A 20798-nucleotide genomic window follows, 5' to 3' on the forward strand; every position below is an offset into this window, starting at 1 on the left:
TTTGACGCTCCGCATCTTCATCCTCCCATATCGCGACAGAATCGCCGGTAACTTCCCCGGGTTACCGATCGCAGCAGCGGCCAGGCCGGCGGTGGCAGCCAGCAGCGGGCAGCGCGGGGGGTCTCTGGGGCAGCAAAGCGAGCGCCGCGGAGTAAATCAAATAATGACCGAGTGTGTAATAAATCAAATAACGCCTGAATGTGTAGTAAATTAAATAATGACTGAATGTGTAGTAAATCAAATAACGACTGAGCGTACTTAAATCTCCGCTGTGGGAAGGCCTGCGGGCCCGCCGCCGCGACTGGACGGGAATAACCCCCGGGGCGGCCCCCGGGCGGGCGCGGGCGGCAGCTGCCACCGGCCATCAACTGCCACCGGCCCGGCCACTGCGGGGGGGCCCAGCCGTGCGGGGGGGAGCGCAGCGGGTCCCGCCGGTGCGGGGGGAGCGCGGGGGTCCCAGCCGGTGCGGGGGGAGGGCAGCGGACCCCAGCCGGTGCGGGAGGAAGGGCTGCGGCGCCGACCGGCCCGTCCCGCAGCGCTGGCGCCCAAGCGCGCCCCCGGCCCGGCCGGCCCCGCCCCCAAGCGGCGCAGGGCGCGCGGCCCCTCCCCTGCGCAGGGCGGGGCATCCGGCGCGCGCCCGCTTCCTCCTTCTCTTTCTCCGGCGGGCGCGGCGCGGGCGGCAGCTCCGGCGAGGTGAGGGGGGGGCCGGGCTGGGGCCGCCGCGCTGCGCCCCGCGCCGCTTCGGGCGGGGAGGCGTTGCCGGGCCGGGGGGGGCGCTGGGCCGCGCCGCCTCAGCACCGGGGGCTGCGGGCCTGGCCTGGCCTGGGCGAGCGGCGGGAGCGGGCCGCGGTCGGGGGGGCGCACACGCGAGCCCGGTGCCACGCGGGCGGGGCGGGGCGGGCGCCGGCTCCTTCCGACCTTGAGGCGGCGGCGGCGGGGGAGGGGCGGTGCCGCGCCTGAGCCCGCCCGTCCCCGTGCCCCGCAGCGCCATGGCGGCCAACGCCGAGCGCACCTTCATCGCCATCAAACCCGACGGCGTCCAGCGGGGGCTGGTGGGGGAGATCATCAAGCGGTTCGAGCAGAAGGGCTTCCGCCTGGTGGCCATGAAGCTCGTGCACGTGAGTGCCGGAACTACCCCCCCCCCCTCCCCCCCCCCCCGGCACCTCGGGGTGTGCCCCCCCTTTCGGTCCCCCCCCCCCCCCGGCACCTCGGGGTGTGCCCCCCCTTTCGGTCCCCCCCCCCCCCCGGCACCTCGGGGTGTGCCCCCCCTTTCGGTCCCCCCCCCCCCCCGGCACCTCGGGGTGTGCCCCCCCTTTCGGTCCCCCCCCCCCGGCACCTCGGGGTGTGCCCCCCCTTTCGGTCCCCCCCCCCCGGCACCTCGGGGTGTGCCCCCCCCTTTCGGTCCCCCCCCCGCCGGCACCTCGGGGTGTGCCCCCCCTTTCGGTCCCCCCCCCCCCCGGCACCTCGGGGTGTGCCCCCCCTTTCGGTCCCCCCCCCCCCCGGCACCTCGGGGTGTGCCCCCCCTTTCGGTCCCCCCCCCCCCCGGCACCTCGGGGTGTGCCCCCCCTTTCGGTCCCCCCCCCCCCCGGCACCTCGGGGTGTGCCCCCCCTTTCGGTCCCCCCCCCCCCCGGCACCTCGGGGTGTGCCCCCCCTTTCGGTCCCCCCCCCCCCGGCACCTCGGGGTGTGCCCCCCCTTTCGGTCCCCCCCCCCCCCGGCACCTCGGGGTGTGCCCCCCCTTTCGGTCCCCCCCCCCCCGGCACCTCGGGGTGTGCCCCCCCTTTCGGTCCCCCCCCCCCCCCGGCACCTCGGGGTGTGCCCCCCCTTTCGGTCCCCCCCCCCCCCCGGCACCTCGGGGTGTGCCCCCCCTTTCGGTCCCCCCCCCCCCGGCACCTCGGGGTGTGCCCCCCCTTTCGGTCCCCCCCCCCCCCGGCACCTCGGGGTGTGCCCCCCCTTTCGGTCCCCCCCCCCCCCCGGCACCTCGGGGTGTGCCCCCCCTTTCGGTCCCCCCCCCCCCCCGGCACCTCGGGGTGTGCCCCCCCTTTCGGTTCCCCCCCCCCCCCCGGCACCTCGGGGTGTGCCCCCCCTTTCGGTCCCCCCCCCCCCCCGGCACCTCGGGGTGTGCCCCCCCTTTCGGTCCCCCCCCCCCCCCGGCACCTCGGGGTGTGCCCCCCCTTTCGGTCCCCCCCCCCCCCGGCACCTCGGGGTGTGCCCCCCCTTTCGGTCCCCCCCCCCCCCCGGCACCTCGGGGTGTGCCCCCCCTTTCGGTCCCCCCCCCCCCCGGCACCTCGGGGTGTGCCCCCCCTTTCGGTCCCCCCCCCCCCCGGCACCTCGGGGTGTGCCCCCCCTTTCGGTCCCCCCCCCCCCCGGCACCTCGGGGTGTGCCCCCCCTTTCGGTCCCCCCCCCCCCCCGGCACCTCGGGGTGTGCCCCCCCTTTCGGTCCCCCCCCCGGCACCTCGGGGTGTCCCCCCCCCCCCCCCCCGTGTCCGTCCCTCCCCCCCCAGGCACCTCGGGGTGTGTGTCCCCCCCCCGTGTCCGTCCCCTCCCCCCCAGGCACCTCGGGGTGTGTGTCCCCCCCCCCGTGTCCGTCCCCTCCCCCCCAGGCACCTCGGGGTGTGTGTCCCCCCCCCCGTGTCCGTCCCCTCCCCCCCAGGCACCTCGGGGTGTCCCCCCCCTTTCCCCCTCCTTAGGCACCTCGGGGTTGCCCCCTGGCACCTTGACGTCGCCTCTGCCACTGCGATGGGTCCTGCCCCGGGGGGGGGCACCAGGAACCAGGATTTGCCTGGATGGCTCCGTGCAGGGACCTGAAATGCCCTGGCTGAGGGTGGTGGGGGCAGCAGCTGCCCCTCAGGTGGGGATTGCTGCCGCGCAGTGAAATCGCGTGGGCAGCTCCTTGCACCACACAAGGCGGGTGTCACGTGCTCCTTTGATTTCACACCGGGGACTCTAATCAAAGCCCACGAGAGCGCTGCAGCGCCTGTCGGGAACATGCGCGGCTGGTGGATCCAGTCGCTGATGCTGTACCCTTACAGCGACACCTTTTGCGGTATGGTATTTTGAAAGTGACATGTAATGTGACATCTGCCCTCTTAAAGGCTTCTGAAGACCTTCTCAAACAACATTATATTGACCTGAAAGACCGACCGTTCTACCCAGGTTTGGTGAAATATATGAACTCTGGACCCATTGTGGCCATGGTAAGTGCCTTGGTTTTACCTGAAGACTACTTCCTTGGGTATATTTGTCTTGCTCTGAAAATAAATTTTAAGTCTTCACAGGTACTGTTACAAAAACACTTAAAACTACCCAGTTCTGGTAGTGGCAAAAGAAAACCAAATTAAAATGAAGACAGTCAAGAAAAGTTACTGCGTTTTAACAAGAACTAAAGTGCGCATTTATAAAGTGCCTATTAAAATGCTTAATATGTATTAAGCAAAATTCCTGTAAGCCAGTTTCTGCACCAAAGAATAGTGTGTTTTAGGCAAAGAAAAGGTTAGGGCTGTCTCACAGAAACCCATCTTTTCTGTGTCATTTTTTTTTTTTCACCCCCTCCAAAACCAATATAATCCACCTGGTGGCATCTCCTCCTGTTTTGACTATGTGCCTAGGGGCGCCTGCGCCTGACCTTAGCCTGTCACAGCAGAAAGGTTTTGAAGTTGGCCTTGTACATCAGTTGACTCTGAAGCTTGGTAAACTACCTCCTTTACAGGAGTGACAACAGTTATAGTCCTTTTTATAATCGCATTCAGTTAATGTTTTTTCCTAGTCATCTTCACAGGCCTGAGAGAGATGCTTGGCTAGACAGATTTTTTTTTTTTTTTTTAGTGCTGGAGCCCTTGTTTCTTGTTTAAGTCTGTTACTAGCAAAGATTAATCTTTGGTGTTTTCTATAAGCATGGATTAATAGGATTTGTTTTGTCTGTTCTTTAAGGTATGGGAAGGACTCAACGTGGTTAAAACGGGGAGAGTAATGCTAGGGGAAACAAACCCGGCGGACTCTAAGCCTGGTACCATCCGTGGTGACTTCTGCATTCAAGTAGGAAGGTTTGTGCTCTATTAGTTATCAATTCAGATTAGCACCATTGAGGTTTTAGCCTTTTATTCTAGGAAGTCAAAATTGTTGGTAGATATCCTAGTCTGATGGTATTTTATTTGCAGGTCACAATTTATATCGGCAACTTAAGGAAATGGCTTGGTACAAAAGAGGCTTGTTTTGAAATGCAGCTCCTCGTCAGAGCTTTGTGTAAGATCAGTCGGTGGCAGTGGCTGTGGTAGTGAAGTAGCCCTACTCACTGTCTGCTAGGCTTAGTTAGCAGGGAGAGGGGGAGCATCGCTGTACCTGAAAACAGTAGCCTTGCAGCTCTAGATGCTTCATCCAAGTTTTTGCATATAGAGAACTACGTGGTTGCTGAAAATGTGTTTCTATACAGAGCAATGTGTTTGTCTCCTTCCACAGAAACATCATTCACGGCAGCGACTCTGTAGAAAGCGCGCAGAAGGAGATCAACCTGTGGTTCAAACCTGCGGAGCTTGTTGACTTCAAATCTTGTGCACATGATTGGATCTATGAGTGAAATGAGTTTCCACGGTGAATTGTGCCTTCTGAACACATCATCATCTCATTCCAGCTATTGACCTGGGAGCAATTATCACCACGGTTATCTTAGTCATTTTCAGCGCCATCAAATAAATGAATATGAACTTAACTTGTTGTGGTTGCATTCACTACAAAACAAATACTGCTTTCAGATACTCAAGTAATTTTACTTATTCAGTATTTTCATCTTAGGAAATATAGTTGTTTCCTGTATAAGCAGGGAGAGTTAACGCAATCTATGTACAGGCAGATCAGAATGAAAACGTAGTGGTTTTTGTTCACTGCAAAGTTGCTCTGAAGGCTACTGTGAAACTTAACAATTGCAAAAGCGACTTTGCAGAGGGAGGGCTGAGGGGCTGGGTGAGCTACTTCCAGCACAGTGGAACTGAATAAAAGGTGGTGGTAGACCCTGACACAATTTTGCTCTCTACACAACTATTCTTCATGAGAGCCGAGGGCAGATCCTGCCCTCTAGTAAACGCTTACCTTCACAGACTAAACACCTTGCCTTGCGCTGAGCTGCAGACACTGTTACTTACCAACAACAAATGAAACCCTGAACGTTTTATTTTATCCATTCTCTTGGAAAAGAAACAAGCTGGAATGTGCTTATATGCCAAGGAGTGCATTTTAAACACAACTCAAGCACACTTCAGAAAGACTTTTTATCATTTTTATTTTGTGTAAAAAAGGCAAATTTAGTGAATTATTTTCATCTTGTACACAAAGTTATAATTTTAATGCTTTTCACATCCATGCTGAAAATCTGCAGTCTCGTAAAAATGAAAGTAACATTAATTTCTCCAAAAGCATTTTTTTTCACTGTTATGTACATTGCATGAGAAAGCTTTAAATTCTCTCATTGACCACACAAATTACCAAGAAAATAAAAGATTAAATTTGTACAGATATTGATCTATATATCAAATACATAGAGAAATGATGTAAAAACCCTATTTGTTTAGTCTTGATTCCCGCCCCAACATTTTCCCAGGGGCCAAAGCTGATGCTTTCTTTGTAAAAATGGCTGTGGCATTTTGTTTTAAATACGAAAATTAAAAGGAAGAAAAATTCAGTTGAAATCACAGCTTTTTAAAATCCCTTCCCAATAAAGGATTGTTACCAAATATATTAGCACCATCATACAAATATTGACGGGAGAGGGTATTCACATCACATAAAACAACAATAAAAAAAACCCAAACAAACACTGAAACCCGTGTTAGTATCCGTAGAACAAGGAATTGATAACTGCTTTAGCTTTCCTCAGATGCAGCAAGGAAAAGGTTAGAGAGTTGTATTTAAAAATAACATAAAAATCAAAGATCAGCAGAAAAATTTTGAGCAATAAAGGAAGGGTAGCTGCAAAGGAAGGTACATAACTTGCACTACCTTATAGGTTATAAAAACCTGCTATGCCAAATACTGAAATTAGTTTAACCCCATTGAAGATTTCAGATGTCCAACACTTTGCTGCTCTTTTAGCCAAGTAACACGGCTTAAAGCGAAGATAAAAATACCTCAAGCCATGTTAAATAACAAATGCTTTACAAATACAGTGAAGCCCATGCTATGGATACCATAGCCGACAGGTAGCCCACTCTCCGAAGAGACCACTCTAAATACCTGGTAGAATTTTGCTCCGGTTCTCCTTAAGGAAGTGGCTTCAATTCGTTCCTCAGGTGGTTTGCTTAGGACAGATTTCACTGTATTTGACAATTACACAATTGGGTGTATTTTGAATTCAGGAACACCAGAAACATCACCCAACTCCTGCTGAAGTCACGTGTGTATCTGAGAACGCACGTCAACTCACATACTTTAGTGTTTAATGGATAAAATACCTATTTTCAAAGAACATTATAATGACCGACAGACTTCAAATCAGATTCTTGCATTTCTCTAACACTAGAAGCACGTTCAACTTCCACGCTCGTGTTCCCTAGACATATGAAGGCTGTAACTCAGAAATCAGGTGTGAGCCTGGGCAACACACAGAAGCCCAAGGTTTAGCAACTTGGCAACAGACCTTGCTCATTACTAGCCCAATCTTTCACATTATGAAACACAAATTAACGCAACAGTTTTTCCACTTAAGCCAGAAGCTATCGATGAAAGAAGAAAGCAAGGTTGTGCCAGCTGACTGGGACAATCTGCAAGTTGTGGCATTAAAAAAAAAAAAAAAAAGTAAAAAAAAAAAAAAAATCGATAGCGATGTACTTACCAAACCAAATCAATGTTTGCAGAGCTTGATTTTACAGCAGGTAAAATTGAGAACACAGGAAAAAAAATAAGGCTCAAAGTGTCATTACAATGGTCTCTAATCCTACTTCTCCAATCCAGTCTGTTCAAAAGAAACATCACGGGTGGGTCAGAATCTGAGAGAACATATTTGAAGCCTACCAAGCCTGACAAAGTCCTTTCTATGGCTATTTTAGAGAGCTAAAATGTCTTCACCACCTGAACTTATAGATAGTTATAATCTGATAACCAGATTCTGTCAATATAAGAAGCTGTTGTTAAAAAGGGGTCAGTATTTAAGGAATTTTACCAGTAAGGGAGAAGAGAATTCCAGACATTCCTACACTATACAGGACATTTTTAACTTCCAGTAGTAAATACAAAACTTTACATAATTAACCCCTCTTGCATAGAATGAGGTAAACCTGTGCATATTACCAATACTATGTACCCAAAGTTAGAGCAATATTTTAGAAAATAATCAAATTGCTGGTTTTCAACTTTCTATGCACTTTTTTTTTTTAAGCTCAAACAACAATATACAAAAATGGTCTCCTGGGGCTCTGTGGGTCGATATCCTTAAAGCATTTCTTAGGCTGTAGGAACACAGACATTAATCAGTTTGATTATTTTTTTAAGCCCTAATTTATGGTCAAGAGTCAGATGATCATTGTACTGCTCTGAAGGGGACCTGCTAAGACCCAGAAGCACTTATAGAACATATGCAGTTAATTCCTGAGTTTAGTTAATGAACCTTACTGGTAAAAGCTAAAGCTCTTGACGCACATTTTTCCAGTCACAGCTCTGCAGGGCTGATTAACCATTTTACTAATCGACTCCACGAATGAGATCCTTTACAAAAATGGACACAGTTTTAAAAATACGGAAAGATGAAACCCAAATTATTAAGAGCTCATGCTAAACTACTGTGTATTTTACTGGTAGTCATTTTCACCCTTTTACATGACTCTTGACTTTAAAAAAGTCTGGACAGTTAGGCAAGTGGGGCTAATAGGATACTTGAAGTGAGACACAAGGGCTCCAGGCAATAAGCAAAACCAGTGTATGAATCATATACTAGACAGTATGTGATTTATATACTGTTCTCAAGTCTCAACTTCTGTATTACACTATTGCAGCAAGAAAAGAATATTGCAGGCTGTGCGGAATGGAATTAGTTTTAATCCACAATGTATGGCTCCTTTTAGGTCACCTGAAACCACGCTGAATGCCGGTTTTAAACGTTCACAAATAAATATTTAGAGATGGTAAGGAAACAGCTAGGTCTTTCTGAATGGAAAACAAATTATCAGAAGAATACTCAGAAGTTCCTTCCCACTACCAAGGGAGGACTGAGTTACTGTCCATCTAAGTTTCTTCTTCAGTCTAAATTAATAGCTAAAAATAATCTTCCAAATGAGGGAATTTTCTGAAATTCCAGTTTGGCATAGGGCTCTGTAAACATTTGCTGAAGCATTCCCAGACTACAGACATTCATGTACAGACAAGAGCTTTACAGTCCCAATCCAATGCCCACTGTAGTCAGTGGAGACAAGGCTTCTGATATCGATGGGCACTGAACCAGACCCTAAGGAACTTATTTTAAAAAAAAATCCTATATAAAAAAAAAAAAAGTATTTAAACTAAATAAAAACATCTCGAAAAGTTAAAATCTTCCTCAGATGATGGCTCCATTGCAACTGGGGCTACTCACTGAGTAGAGCTTTACAGGACAATCTTTCACATACAATTTATGTCTCTTAATTAGGGCTTAAATGCCGTATCTTCACAATAAAAAAAACAAAACCAAAAACACCAGAGGCGTGACCAGTGCAGTTCACAAGAGTCTAAAAGCCTCCCAACTTGTACCAAAAAGGTTCATTTGTTATGACAGTTCATTTGTATTTGCAACTATATCGTCCTCCAACCGCTTCCCACAATCATGCTAATTAAACTTTAATCTTACCAAAAAATTAGAATTTCAGTTCTTGTTAACAATGCACAATAAATCTGAACTTGAAAATATTACAAAATTCTTTCAAAAGCTTCAAATACAACACAAAAGTGTCCATTTTTTTTTTTTAATAAATTGAAAAATCTTTTTCACTAAAATAGTTTCCCCGCCTTCCAAAAAATTCTGAACTGAGTCTAACTCATCTACAGTTAGCAAAGTGCCCCAGGTACAGTCACCTGAACTGTACCAGCGAAGTGGGAACAAAGTCAGTCAGTCTTGGAGAAAGGCTCCTTTCCTATCACCAGTACTCTCCCCAGGCTTTTCCAAGCTGCCTCATGGTTCTTGTTTGATGTAGTAACTGGCAGATCCGTTGCTTTCCTGATCAGATGCTCCTTGGAGGAAGCTATACTCTTCTCCATCTAATAACTCCTCCTTCAGCTGCAATGAAGTCACTAAAAAATAAAAAGTTGAACGTTACAGATCTATAAAATTCAAAGTACAACTTTTCCTTAAATCTACTTAATATTATTTAAATTAGGAACAGACCCCGGATTTCCCATTTTATTATATTCTGCATTTTAGTGATTCTTCTTTTAACACTTGGTATCCCACAGAAAGCAGATGTTTTCTGACTGTAAGCTGAACCTTAAGTTATGCTCATATTAACAAGTTATGCAAATATTAACATATTTGAAGAAATTACTTACAATAACATATTCTCTACAGGTTTTCTCAAGAATTCGGTATTTTAAAACACTGGTTTAAGGTGGTAACTGAACATGCTAACAGGAACAATGACTGCTGCAGAGAACAATGCTTATTTTACCGTTTACTCTTTTCTTTACTCCTTACTTCCTACTTAGTCTTTATGCAAATAAAAAGATTAACTGTTGGCCATTTACAGTCAAAAATTCACATTTCTTAGCCTAATTACTATAAGTGATCTGTGAAAGAAGAAAATAATATTGACAAAGATTTCTGAATACATGGTTAGAATTTTAAGATCTCAGAAGACAAGTTTCATTCAAGAAAAACATTTTTTGTAGTATAAATTTCCTCTCTCCTTTCTTTTGTAAAAAGAAAACAGAAATGAGATCTAAGACATTAAAAAAGATGTTATGAATAGCAATAACATCACAATTACTTTTACAGCTTCATGAATAGCGAGAATTACCATAATATGAGCACAATGAAAAGAAGAAAACAAAACACGTCAAGACTTTCATTAAAGGTGCAGTACCCCCATTAAAGGGTCGATTATACAATAATAAAACGTTCTCTATGACCAAATGGGTAAGAAGAGTATTAAAGCTTACAGCTACCGAATACAAAGTTTACATGCATTATCAATGTATCCTGAAATGCAGAAATAGGCAGTGAAAGGTAAAAACCCCACCCATAACTTGTTGCTACTAGTAGCCCTGCAGTAACTTAGAAGTCATTTGATTATTCTTTTATTATTTTTCCATGTCACCTTCCATGTTGAAATAAACTCTTGTGCTAAATAAAAATAAAATTTAAAAATTAGGATATTGAAAGATGTCAAAAAGTTGCAGCATAATGCAAGCGCTTTTTTCACTTCTTTAATAGATGTCTCCTCCCACCTGCACAGGCCACAACCCCTTGCTGCTTTCTTCCCCACCCCCCACCCCCCCCCCCCAACCACTTTTCCCTACATTATGCCCAACTCTGATCAAGAATCTTGATCTGTGGAGGACAAGAGAAGTGCTGTCTAAATGATACAACCTTTGGAATTGAACTGCCATATGAAACTACAATATTGCTTAGAGGAGAGAATACAGATGGATCTGTTTCCAGAGAAGAACGATGGGAGAAGGCACAAGGTGCTCTCGCAACTGGCTACCTCTACTCCCTTTATTATACTCATACAAAACAGATTTTCAGTTTAAACCAGCCATGGAAACAAAAGTATGGAGCATGCAAAACATGCATTTGTGCAAATTCAAACTGGTTGTGAATTTTACAGATAATTTGATCCTGAGAGAAACAATTACTTCAAAAAGAACCCGAACACTTCAGATTCTTAAAAATGTCATTACTATGTTTTACTGTGACAAGTAGAGTCACATACAGCAATGCTATTTATTGTTTCTGAAAATAATCACATAGAAGTTTTATTTACATACAGCTTCCCACAGACGTCTCATCTAAAAAACCTGGCAAATAAGTAACTTTTTTTGGTTTTAAAAAGGAGTCATCTAGATGGCAAGTTGAATTTCCTACATCTCATTCTTTCTGATCCAAGTAACCTGGTTCTTATTCCTACACCTGTGTTACAAAGAGCAGAGTTAAAACTGTGTTAATTGATACCCATTTTGTACAAGGCAGTATACCTACACAGTCAATGTATTAAATTAAAATGTTCAAATACAAAAAATATTGCAGCAGTTGTCCACCTACAATTCATACAAATTATTATTAGCAACATCTACCCTGTTGCAAGTTATAAAAAATGGTTCTTCTCAATTAAAATGTTCCTTTTATGGTATACTGCACCTTTAAGTATAACAGCTGTTTACACACACGCATTTCCAAATTGAATAGGGACTTGGGGAGAGGCCACAAACTTTTTAAACAGAAAAGTGAAAACACTACTTTGTCACCCACTTTTCTTATGTCCTTTGTACTGCTGTGATTTAGCTTTCTTCTTTTGCTTTGATGAACTTGACTGGCTATCTCTTGATGCTGCAAAAAATTAAGAATTCAAAATTAAAGTGTAGTACCTTGGAAAAACACTTCAGAATGTGTCAAAGCTGCTACATAGTTACAGAGCATTTCCTTAGTGACTGAACGAAGGCAGAATACCTTTATTGTGGGAAAGGCCTCCCATTAAGCTACTAACAATAACTACTATTACCCTCTCATTAAACAACTAAGTTATCAAAATGCAGTTGTCAATTATCATCATATAATTTGACCTAACAGGACAAGTCTTGATGCACTAAAAATACAGCCTTCTTACATATATACTTCCGCACATGAATAGCTACGCACACATTGAGTTCCATCAAATTCAGTATGTAAAGCATACATATTTGCAATCTTAAAGCAATACAAATTCTCAGTGATATTATCCAGAACTGACAAGTAACAAGGTTTTTTTTGCCCTGCATCAAATTAGCATCTTCTGGCTTTAAAGAACAGTAAGTAGCCACAGAAACACGCAGAAGTACTTTAGAAGTCAAGGTGGAATTGATTAGAACTGCGTACTTCTAAGCATCAGCAAAAATTTGTTCTATCCTTGTTCTGCCTGCTGACCTTCATCCTTGAAAAGGATAAAATCAGAAAGATCATCACCCATGAACAGGGACCAGTAAGTAACTGCTGCATTATTTACAGAAAGGAACTTACATTGTGGCGCTGGAGGCTGTAGTTGATATCCAGTTAGCTGACACCATCCCACCGGATAGAGGTCTGGGGACTCGCAATCCACCCACTGATCATATTCATCTTCCCACCCATCAAAGTGTATCCTCAAAAGACGATGGATAATGCGAGTTACTGTGGCCACACATACCAGCCGAGGTTCCATCAGATCAACAGCCTCCAGTTTCATTCCAACATGAAACCCATGGTTTGGAACTTCCTGGAAAAGCAAACACAGACAGGGAAAACACCAGTGAACACACACATTAATTAACATGATTTAAGCACAGTGTTGTAATAATCTTTCAGTCAACTTAATGTAGGAAAATACCAAGAATAATTTAATATATTATTTCACATACCCCTGTACTTATTTAACATTTAAAAATATTCAAGCTTAATATCCTCAAATGGTTCTTATTTCTAGAAGTGTCTGTGGCTCTAATTTTTCAAAATTGGATTTAATAAAATGGGTCAATTCATGGACTATGCAGACTGAAATTTAAAGATATTACTAAATACAATTTAAATATACATATAAAATGTTTATTACCTTGTTGAAGAGCTTTACAGGTGCTGCTATTGAGTCAGTTTCCCTGAGGTAGTCAAACCATTTAAAAGGGAGTTTTGTATAACCTGTGGATTTTAAACAACATTTTCAGACATCAACTGCAAACCTTATGCGTAAGAACAACAACAACAACAGTATATTGGCACTGTGTTAAGGCCAAAAACACAACAAAAGCAAAACATTAACATCAGAAACTTCCATTCTCTAAGCTTTGATCTAAGGGACAGAACAGTCACCTGGACATTGCCCACGTGCAACAAACAAGATGAATGAACCTCTGGATAATATAGAAAGTGTCATTCAATGGTAAGATTAATCCTTCATACTTGAAGCTTTCTGTCCACGCAGATCCTTGACCTCTACAGGGCCCCAACACAAATGACCCAGAACAGATCATGTAATTAAGCACATTCCGCGTCTTTCCTGTGGGGAAAGAGCTGCGCTATCAACAGACTTTTAGGAACAGAGTGCTAAGAGCAAGCGTGAATATTTTAAAACTTAAACAAGGCTAAAAATAGCAATAATATGGACAATTACAGGATTTTTAAATGTTGTTTTAAAAGTTATTATAAAGGGAAGAAAATAAACTCTCAAATATATTTAGCTTTTGTTCATCCACTGAATACGTATAACCCCACAGGATTAGTTTTTACTTAGGGCAACTTCTACAGCTGCTTAAACCAAGAATTCTCAAATTCTAGCTGGAGCAACAACAGCTTGAAAGATTTCTTTGTAGTAGCATGCAGAGTTGGGCATTCTGAAATGACTGCAGTATAGCAGGATGGTGAGCTATGGGGAACAGCTGGATTTCATCTAAGTGGGGGCAGAGAGCTCCCACTGAGTCACAGCTCGGCGCTGCACGGCCGGACTCCTCGGGACAGCTAACATTCACAGCCCAAATGCAATCCCACGCTTGGAAGTGTCTAAGCGTCTTCACCTTCTACTGATTTCAGCAGGAGGTGAAGAGGTTTGGAAGGAATGAGCTTATGAAGGCCAGTGACTTCACAGCAAATTTAAGTTACCCACATCGCTAAGTGTAGTTTGTTCACATTAGGCATGCAGTACCTGCAGGAACAGATGTAACAGCTAACAATTAATAAGGGTAATAACGTATCAGTTCCTGTGGCTAGACCAATATATTTGTATATTTGTAATTAGCTTCTCACCACATGCACTAGAGGCAAGTGCACATGGTCCTTGTTAGAGTAGTCAGAATTAACCAACACTCCATTTTCAAGCCCAAAATTTGGAGAGACTAAATACCTCTCTTGTAAGAGCTAAGAAGCTTTAAATCATTTTGGTTCTATTAAATACGCTAATGCGCATTATGTTCTGTATTTTACCCCTGTTATTTCCTCTTTCAAATTATTTTATAAATCACACATGCAGTAATCTAAATCACCTTTCAGTGGATGATACCAGACTTATGGAAAACTGCAATAAAAGGGAAAATACACACGAAGATAAAGAATAAGGTTGCCACGATACAAGAAACACAGAGGCATCATAAACGTGCTAACAACAAAATTCACATACGATCATGTAGGTAGTGTTTGAAGAATAGAGAGAAAAAGTTTAATCATAGAAGGGAGGTTTTCTGCCTTCATTAATTTAATGTATTTATTTCTAAATTGATTGATACATATTGATATGCATGCTTTTTCCTCCCGCAAAAAAACATGTCCTATTGTAAGAGACTGTTGCACCATGTATTTCTGAGGGGTGATTATACCCATGAATTGCTAGGCAATAAATCCACTATATGAGCTGACTGAAAAATAGTAGTTTATCTGTCCAACTGCACTTTCCACGTACTGAAAGATGATGGATTCATCGGTGTGCAATAATGAAAGTGATACAAAATTATTTTCTTCATGTTGCATTACACTGCCTTTGTAGTTATAACCTAGAAAAATAATTCAATAAATACAAGTAGAAGCCTGCAAAAATGAGAAGAAAGAAATCCATAGGAAGCCGTTATTTGCTGTTACACAGCTAGTTACAATCTTCTTCATAAATCGCTAGACCAAGACAATAAAATGGAAAAACAAAGGCAATACAGTCTTCTGTAGTGTATGTGCTGGTGGACAGACAGCTTTTTCTCACAGAAGGGATTACGCAGCATACAGCTCTAACGGCTACTTCCTCGAAGCTCACTTGTGCATATTCTTCAAAAAAATTAACTGATATTGCTGTGGATTAGCCTAAGTCTGAGATTTTTAAAACGTTCGTTAATCCCTTTGACGGGCGGGACTTCCCAAGCAACGACATACTCTGAACAGTCCTTCCAGGGACTAGCATACTTCCCATTTGCTTCATGGATATACTACTCAGCCAGTGGCTCTCCTCCATTTCCGACAGCAAAAGCCAATTATTTTAGCCAGAGAATCAATCAGATGTTCAATTTGCCTTTTTCTAAACGAAACGTTCGTTATCTCCATTTTAGATTACTTTGAAGTCACGCTGTTGTACTTGTTTCAGACTTGAGAAAGTCCTAAAAAGTGACATGAATTTTGTAGACTAAGAAAACAAAGCATATGGCACATACAATATCACTGAAAAATATTCAAAATAAAATGTGGTCAGAATGCTATATGTACCTCTGGGTGGAGTTAGTTCAATCATGTTAATTTCACAGAAACCAACAGGGAAAATAGAAGGGGAAGTGGCATGGTAACAAAACCAATCAGACCCATCTGCTGCTTCTGAGCCATCAATCCCAATCATAAGATAGCCATCTGCTAACACCTTTATAAAGAAAAACAAAATTTTACATTAAATACCTTTAACTGTGTGATAAGGCTAGAAAGAAAGCATGCCATGTTTCAAAAGAGTGAAAAGTAACTCGGTAATAATGGAATCACACTTAGAAGGACATTCAATTGTAACAAAACCCTCAAATCATACCTGTCTCCAAGATTGTGTGTACTATTGTCGAATGTACCTTTGTAAACTGCGAAGTTATGAGATAAACATTTCCTTTTGCTGACCTCTAGTTGTTTTTTCTCGTGAACATCAGTTCTACTTCTAAAGCTTTATAATTCAGCCTATTCTTTAGCTTGCAAGGCTATTCTGCACACCATTAATAAGAAAAAAAAGACTCAAAATCACAGCCACACTACTCATTGGAAAGGTTATACAATTCTAAGCTATTAGTTACACCTTCTTCCCTTTTAGAACAGATTTCACATGAATGGGCTCCCTTTTGATCAAGCTAGGAAAGAAGTACAGCCTTAAAATGTTTTCATAGACTTCTGCAAGTCAGCAAGATGAGGTTTCTTTCTGAACAGTTGCAAAACACTTGGCGTAAATAGCAGAAGACTGTCCTGCAAATTAATCTCACAAACATTCTAATTAAAGGTAAGGCTGAATTTCCAGTGATTCAAGTAAAGACAAAAAAATTTACACAAGTACACTGTTTTTCATAGCAGTAGTATATAAACAATTAATGGACGTATCCTACATACATTCACCATGTGAATGAAATGCATTTATTCTGCTTTTGAGCTTTTTGTTTCAAGCCTGAACAAAGGCGAGTGAAAAAAGGATTCCTATCTACCTTCCCCAAATACACATTTGTTTTCTTACCTTTCTAATAGTTGCCACACATATTGCCGAAAGGTTTAAGGGGTCTATAGCTTCCAATTTCATGCCTTCTTTAAACCATTCTCCAGCTGCATCAACCTCTTTTACCTAAAGAATCACATAACAGCACCAGACACTAAGAATCTTACAGACCTGGAACAAAATATAACCCCACACTGCCAAGGCAACAGACGGAAATACCCATTCTGTCACCTCTGCTTATATCAAGGAGGCCAAATTAGGTAAGCACCTAAATAAAAGTAGTAATGCTTGTGCTGGGCGTATTTCCAGTAGAGTTTCAGGTCTGTTTTACACACACCACGAACTAAAAGTCCTCAATCAATGCTGAAAAAACAGTGTTCCGGCTACCAAACTCACCTTCATAAATAAGTGTGGTGGTGCATCAAAATGCCCGTCCTGTTTCTTTGTAATATCTACAAGAAATAACAGCACGCATTGTTCAGAAGTTTTGTTAACAGAGCAGACAGTTAATAGCACGTTTTTTTCTGAATATGTTAACTAACGCAATGCAATTCATCGCAACCACAAACACGTGGAGGACATAATCCATTTATTTTCCTTATTGACTTCTACCTGAAATACCTCTATAAACACAAGGGCATTTATGGAAAACCCCCGATGTTCAATATTTAAGAGACCAGTTGATTACGTCACAAAATTCATACAAATATACGTAGAAGCTTTTGCAAAAAATTAAGTAGTAAACTACTTTGCACTATGTTATTGTTTTCTATCATTATAAATAATAAGTTTTAAACCATATATATATTTATATACGTATCTATACCTGGTTTTAGCCAGCTGTTGAATACTACTTTCCAAGGGGAACCCCTAGAACTCTGTTAAGAGACATTATTTCTGGGAAATAGCCGCTGTTCTTGATTTCTCTAACTACTCTCATTTATAAAGGTTTCAGTGAAAGTTAAAGCAATAGAAAAACTGAAGGTTTTCCTGAAGGGATACCTTGCAGAAGGTTTTACAGGAATTTGTTTTGGCCAAGGGACACATCCTCAATGGAGCAGAGAAATACTGAAAAACAGGCTCTTTTTTGTTTAGAAACCTTAAATATTCAAATTCAAATCAAGGGTTTTTGTATTTTAGGTAACAAGGGCCTTAACTGCGTCACTTCATCTTCCCTGCCGACCTCCTAATGCCCCCTAAAACATGTCAATCTTGCAATATCAACATACTATATATAGTCCTTAAATTTGCAAGTTAAAGAAGAATTCAGTATCTAATAGGATACTTGTCCATGTTGTGTTGTACAAAAGAGGCAAACATGAAGAAACTAGGAGCTTGTGGAGCAGGACTGCATAATTCCAGGTATCGGCATGAAAAGCCTTACCACGCTCGAACGTTGCAGTGTGAGGTTTTCCTGCTTGGACAGTTTGTTAACCACTGCTTATCATGGAACCTTTCTACATATCTACGAACTGCAGATCAATGTAAAGCTTATTTAATGTAAAGCTTATTTTGGCTTTTCCAGTGCTGCAAAATACACCAATTATATATTTAACTGAAAGTCCTGAACACAACATAACAGGTAAACCCCCTAGGTGGCATGATGTTGGTTTTTCTAGTTCGTTATTCAAGCTAGAGTTTTATTAATGCTATGAAGTGACAGTACTGCTGAAGGCAGGCTTCTCCGAGCCCACACTGCTCCCAAAGACAGCTCTGAAACACAAGCAGCTTACCAGATCTTTTGAATCTGTGTCCTATACTTCGAGACCAACCAATATGATGAATGAGTGGACTGTACATATGGCACCAGAAGTCATCAGTTTTGTCTTCGCTTTCTTCATACACCAGTCTTAACCGTCCCCCAATGACACTTTCTACAACCGCTACCCTTGTTCGACAAAGGTGCGTTTTGTCAACAACTTCTACTCTCATGGAAGTTTTGAATGGATACTGCATACTCTCAGACACCTTAAAGTAACAGGAAAAAAACCCATTCCGTAAGAATATGCTCTGGTTTTCCTTAGTCATCTGTGTTCTGCTATTAAAGCGCAGTATCAATGTGCTTTTAAGTTAATTCAAGCACTTGTTAATCAACCTGCAAAAATGACAATTGATTTTTTTTTTTTTTTTATATATGTGATTGTACATGGGGGAAAAATGAAATTTTTCAGAAAACTAACTAGAATAGATCCTACAATTCTTTAATCATATCAAGTACAGCCCCTAACACAATTCTCACATAGGTTGCAGGAATTTTCCATTGACTTAATCAAAGTTTGATCAATTAACAACAGATAAAATGACCTTGAGAAACAATTTTACCCCCCCTCCCCCCACACCACCAAGATGTTTTGGTTTTTTCTTTGTCATCCACACTCAAAATATAGCACTTAAAAAATAGGATTAAAATACTTTATTACAAAAAACAAGGCATGGAAAACAAACCTTCAACATAAAGCTGGCCACTCACAAACATATTTCTTCATAATATACCAAAAAGGAAGAGAATGGAAATAGATATTAATCTGCCTTGTGACAATATGTTCTGTTTAAAAATCAGTATCTGTGACTTGCCATTTTCATTATGAACTCACCAAAGTGTTGAGATCTTGACGGTTTAATGTGGCTTCTAACTGAGCCAATTTTTAAATAGAAATTAACAACTGCAGAAGGGTTTTTTCGTTTGGGTTTTCTTTTTTTTAAATGATATTAGATGTAGTGTAAGACAAAAAATAAGTCTCATATTCCTATTAAAATCTATGTACCATCTCTCACAGTATTAGTAAGTAAACTTACAGCACACTATACAGGCAGCTGCCACACTTACAGACATGACTTAAAGACAGCAAAAAAATCTAGTCCAGAGCAGACGAAAAATACTAACAGTTAAAGTACGCACTTTGTTGTATCTAAGTATGTGCTATAACCACACATTTTATTCAGTTTCTTGAAATAGTGCATGATAAAAATAATTGCTGAGTTAGAAAAAATCAGTTTTCATTTTTCTTACCTATCACAGGGTAGCTTATTAGCACTTTTTTTTTAATTGGGGTACTTGAAAATTAAAACAGACTATTTTTCAAGAAAATTTCTGTCTGCTAGAAGAAACAGTTTTCCAAATACATACAAATGTGGACATAAATGGAGATAAGAGATTTCAAGGAAAACTGTATTTAAGGGAAGAAGCTACTGTATCATCTTCACCATAAAAGGAGCGAATGTGCCATTGTAAAATAGCTCAGTTCTTCACATTGTGCTGCAATTTCGTTTATAGTACATCATTGATATTGCATCAGCCTTACCTTCTGAGAAAAGTCAGGAGGAAGTGTTTTGGCACCAGTAAGTCGTTTCACTAGAAAAGCTTTCCAGTTTGTGTATTTGTGTTGGATGGCTGTTGCAAATGAAGGGGAAAAAATAAGCCACTGATTTTTAATTGTGTCCGTTAGAGACAATATTAGAGTCTGGAATATGTAAAGAAGAAATCCCAGATGACTGTTAAAAAGCCTGGATGACAATCATGACAAAAACCTCTTTAGAGAATGAATGCTACCCAAGATTAAGTTTATGGGTATGTCAGGGCAAAGAATTTAATAACAAAATATAAATAAAATCAGTGCATGTTCACATCACTGATTAGCTAACCGCTTCCACCTTGATCTTAAAAACTTTAAGTCACATCAGATGGGCTACTCCAAGAAACACTTTCAGCATCAGTCAAGTCCTTATTTTTCCAAGAGTTAAAATGATTTATTCATAACTGTTGAAAGAGTTGCTATGGTAAAAAAATACTTTGATATCTGGACCATGAGCAAACTTAGTTTAATAAAGACAGACTTTTTCACCAATCAGTAACGCTACTATTTACATACTTCGAGGAGGGACTAGGGGCTTCCCACTGGTTGCACACCAACCAACTGGGTGGATGTCAGACCCACAAACGTTGCACCAGAAGTCAAGACTTGAATCATTTTCAAAGCCTTCGTATCTTAGCAGAGCATTGTAGCCTGAAAGAAAGCAATCCCAATTAAAAAGACATAAGTTAAACAAGATTATAAAATATGTATTAGTATTTCCTTACCAATCATAACGTGTATTACATTGGATTTTCTAGACTGTAACTTTTTATACAATGTTATTGTTAAGGCACATTTCTACATGTTATTAATGCACAGAATGGATTACTTTGATAAATGTGCATGTGCTATCACAGAACTGAACTTTTAATTAAAATTAAAACTCTTGAGCTATAAACCTTTAGAAGTTATATGTAGAACAGAATTAATCATCCAGTATCTGCTTTTTTGTATCTTAGCTAGGTGACCTTGAATTTTTAACTTAACCAAGTGATTCACATAACAAGGCTTACTTGCTAGCTGTTACACAATTTCCTATCTCCTCATTCTACACTGCTCTTACTGTAATTGGAGCCAATAAATATAAAAAAAAAGCGCATTCTCAAGTATCACTGAAGCCCCTGCAAAA

General features: G+C 42.4%; 2 protein-coding genes across 13 annotated transcripts in view; one reads left to right on the plus strand and one right to left on the minus strand.

Moving 5' to 3' along the window:
* Positions 1 to 544: 544 nt before the first annotated feature.
* On the plus strand, positions 545 to 4705 carry LOC129782568 (nucleoside diphosphate kinase; the record flags this gene model as incomplete). Its single annotated transcript, XM_055795121.1, has 5 exons — positions 545 to 693; positions 986 to 1118; positions 3096 to 3197; positions 3931 to 4043; positions 4456 to 4705. Coding segments are annotated over 5 exons (615 nt in total), but the record flags the coding sequence as incomplete, so codon positions are not given.
* A 550-nt stretch (positions 4706 to 5255) lies between these two features.
* MBTD1 (mbt domain containing 1) overlaps positions 5256 to 20798 on the minus strand; it is a 31830-nt gene continuing 16287 nt past the window's right edge. For 10 of the 12 annotated variants that reach the window (XM_055794833.1, XM_055794835.1, XM_055794839.1 and 7 more), the window contains 10 exons: positions 20186 to 20320; positions 19619 to 19707; positions 18050 to 18284; positions 16713 to 16768; positions 16338 to 16442; positions 15350 to 15497; positions 12732 to 12814; positions 12164 to 12398; positions 11420 to 11497; positions 5256 to 9243 (listed from right to left, as the gene is read on the minus strand). In XM_055794833.1, coding sequence (XP_055650808.1) covers positions 9125 to 9243; positions 11420 to 11497; positions 12164 to 12398; positions 12732 to 12814; positions 15350 to 15497; positions 16338 to 16442; positions 16713 to 16768; positions 18050 to 18284; positions 19619 to 19707; positions 20186 to 20320 — 1283 coding nt within the window. In that variant the 3' untranslated portion in view covers positions 5256 to 9124. The remainder of the gene's footprint in view (positions 9244 to 11419; positions 11498 to 12163; positions 12399 to 12731; positions 12815 to 15349; positions 15498 to 16337; positions 16443 to 16712; positions 16769 to 18049; positions 18285 to 19618; positions 19708 to 20185; positions 20321 to 20798) is intronic. The other 2 variants (XR_008745615.1, XM_055794841.1) reach the window with 2 other exon arrangements.

The sequence above is a fragment of the Falco peregrinus genome, chromosome 2 (assembly GCF_023634155.1).
Source record: "Falco peregrinus isolate bFalPer1 chromosome 2, bFalPer1.pri, whole genome shotgun sequence".
NCBI lineage: Eukaryota > Metazoa > Chordata > Aves > Falconiformes > Falconidae > Falco > Falco peregrinus.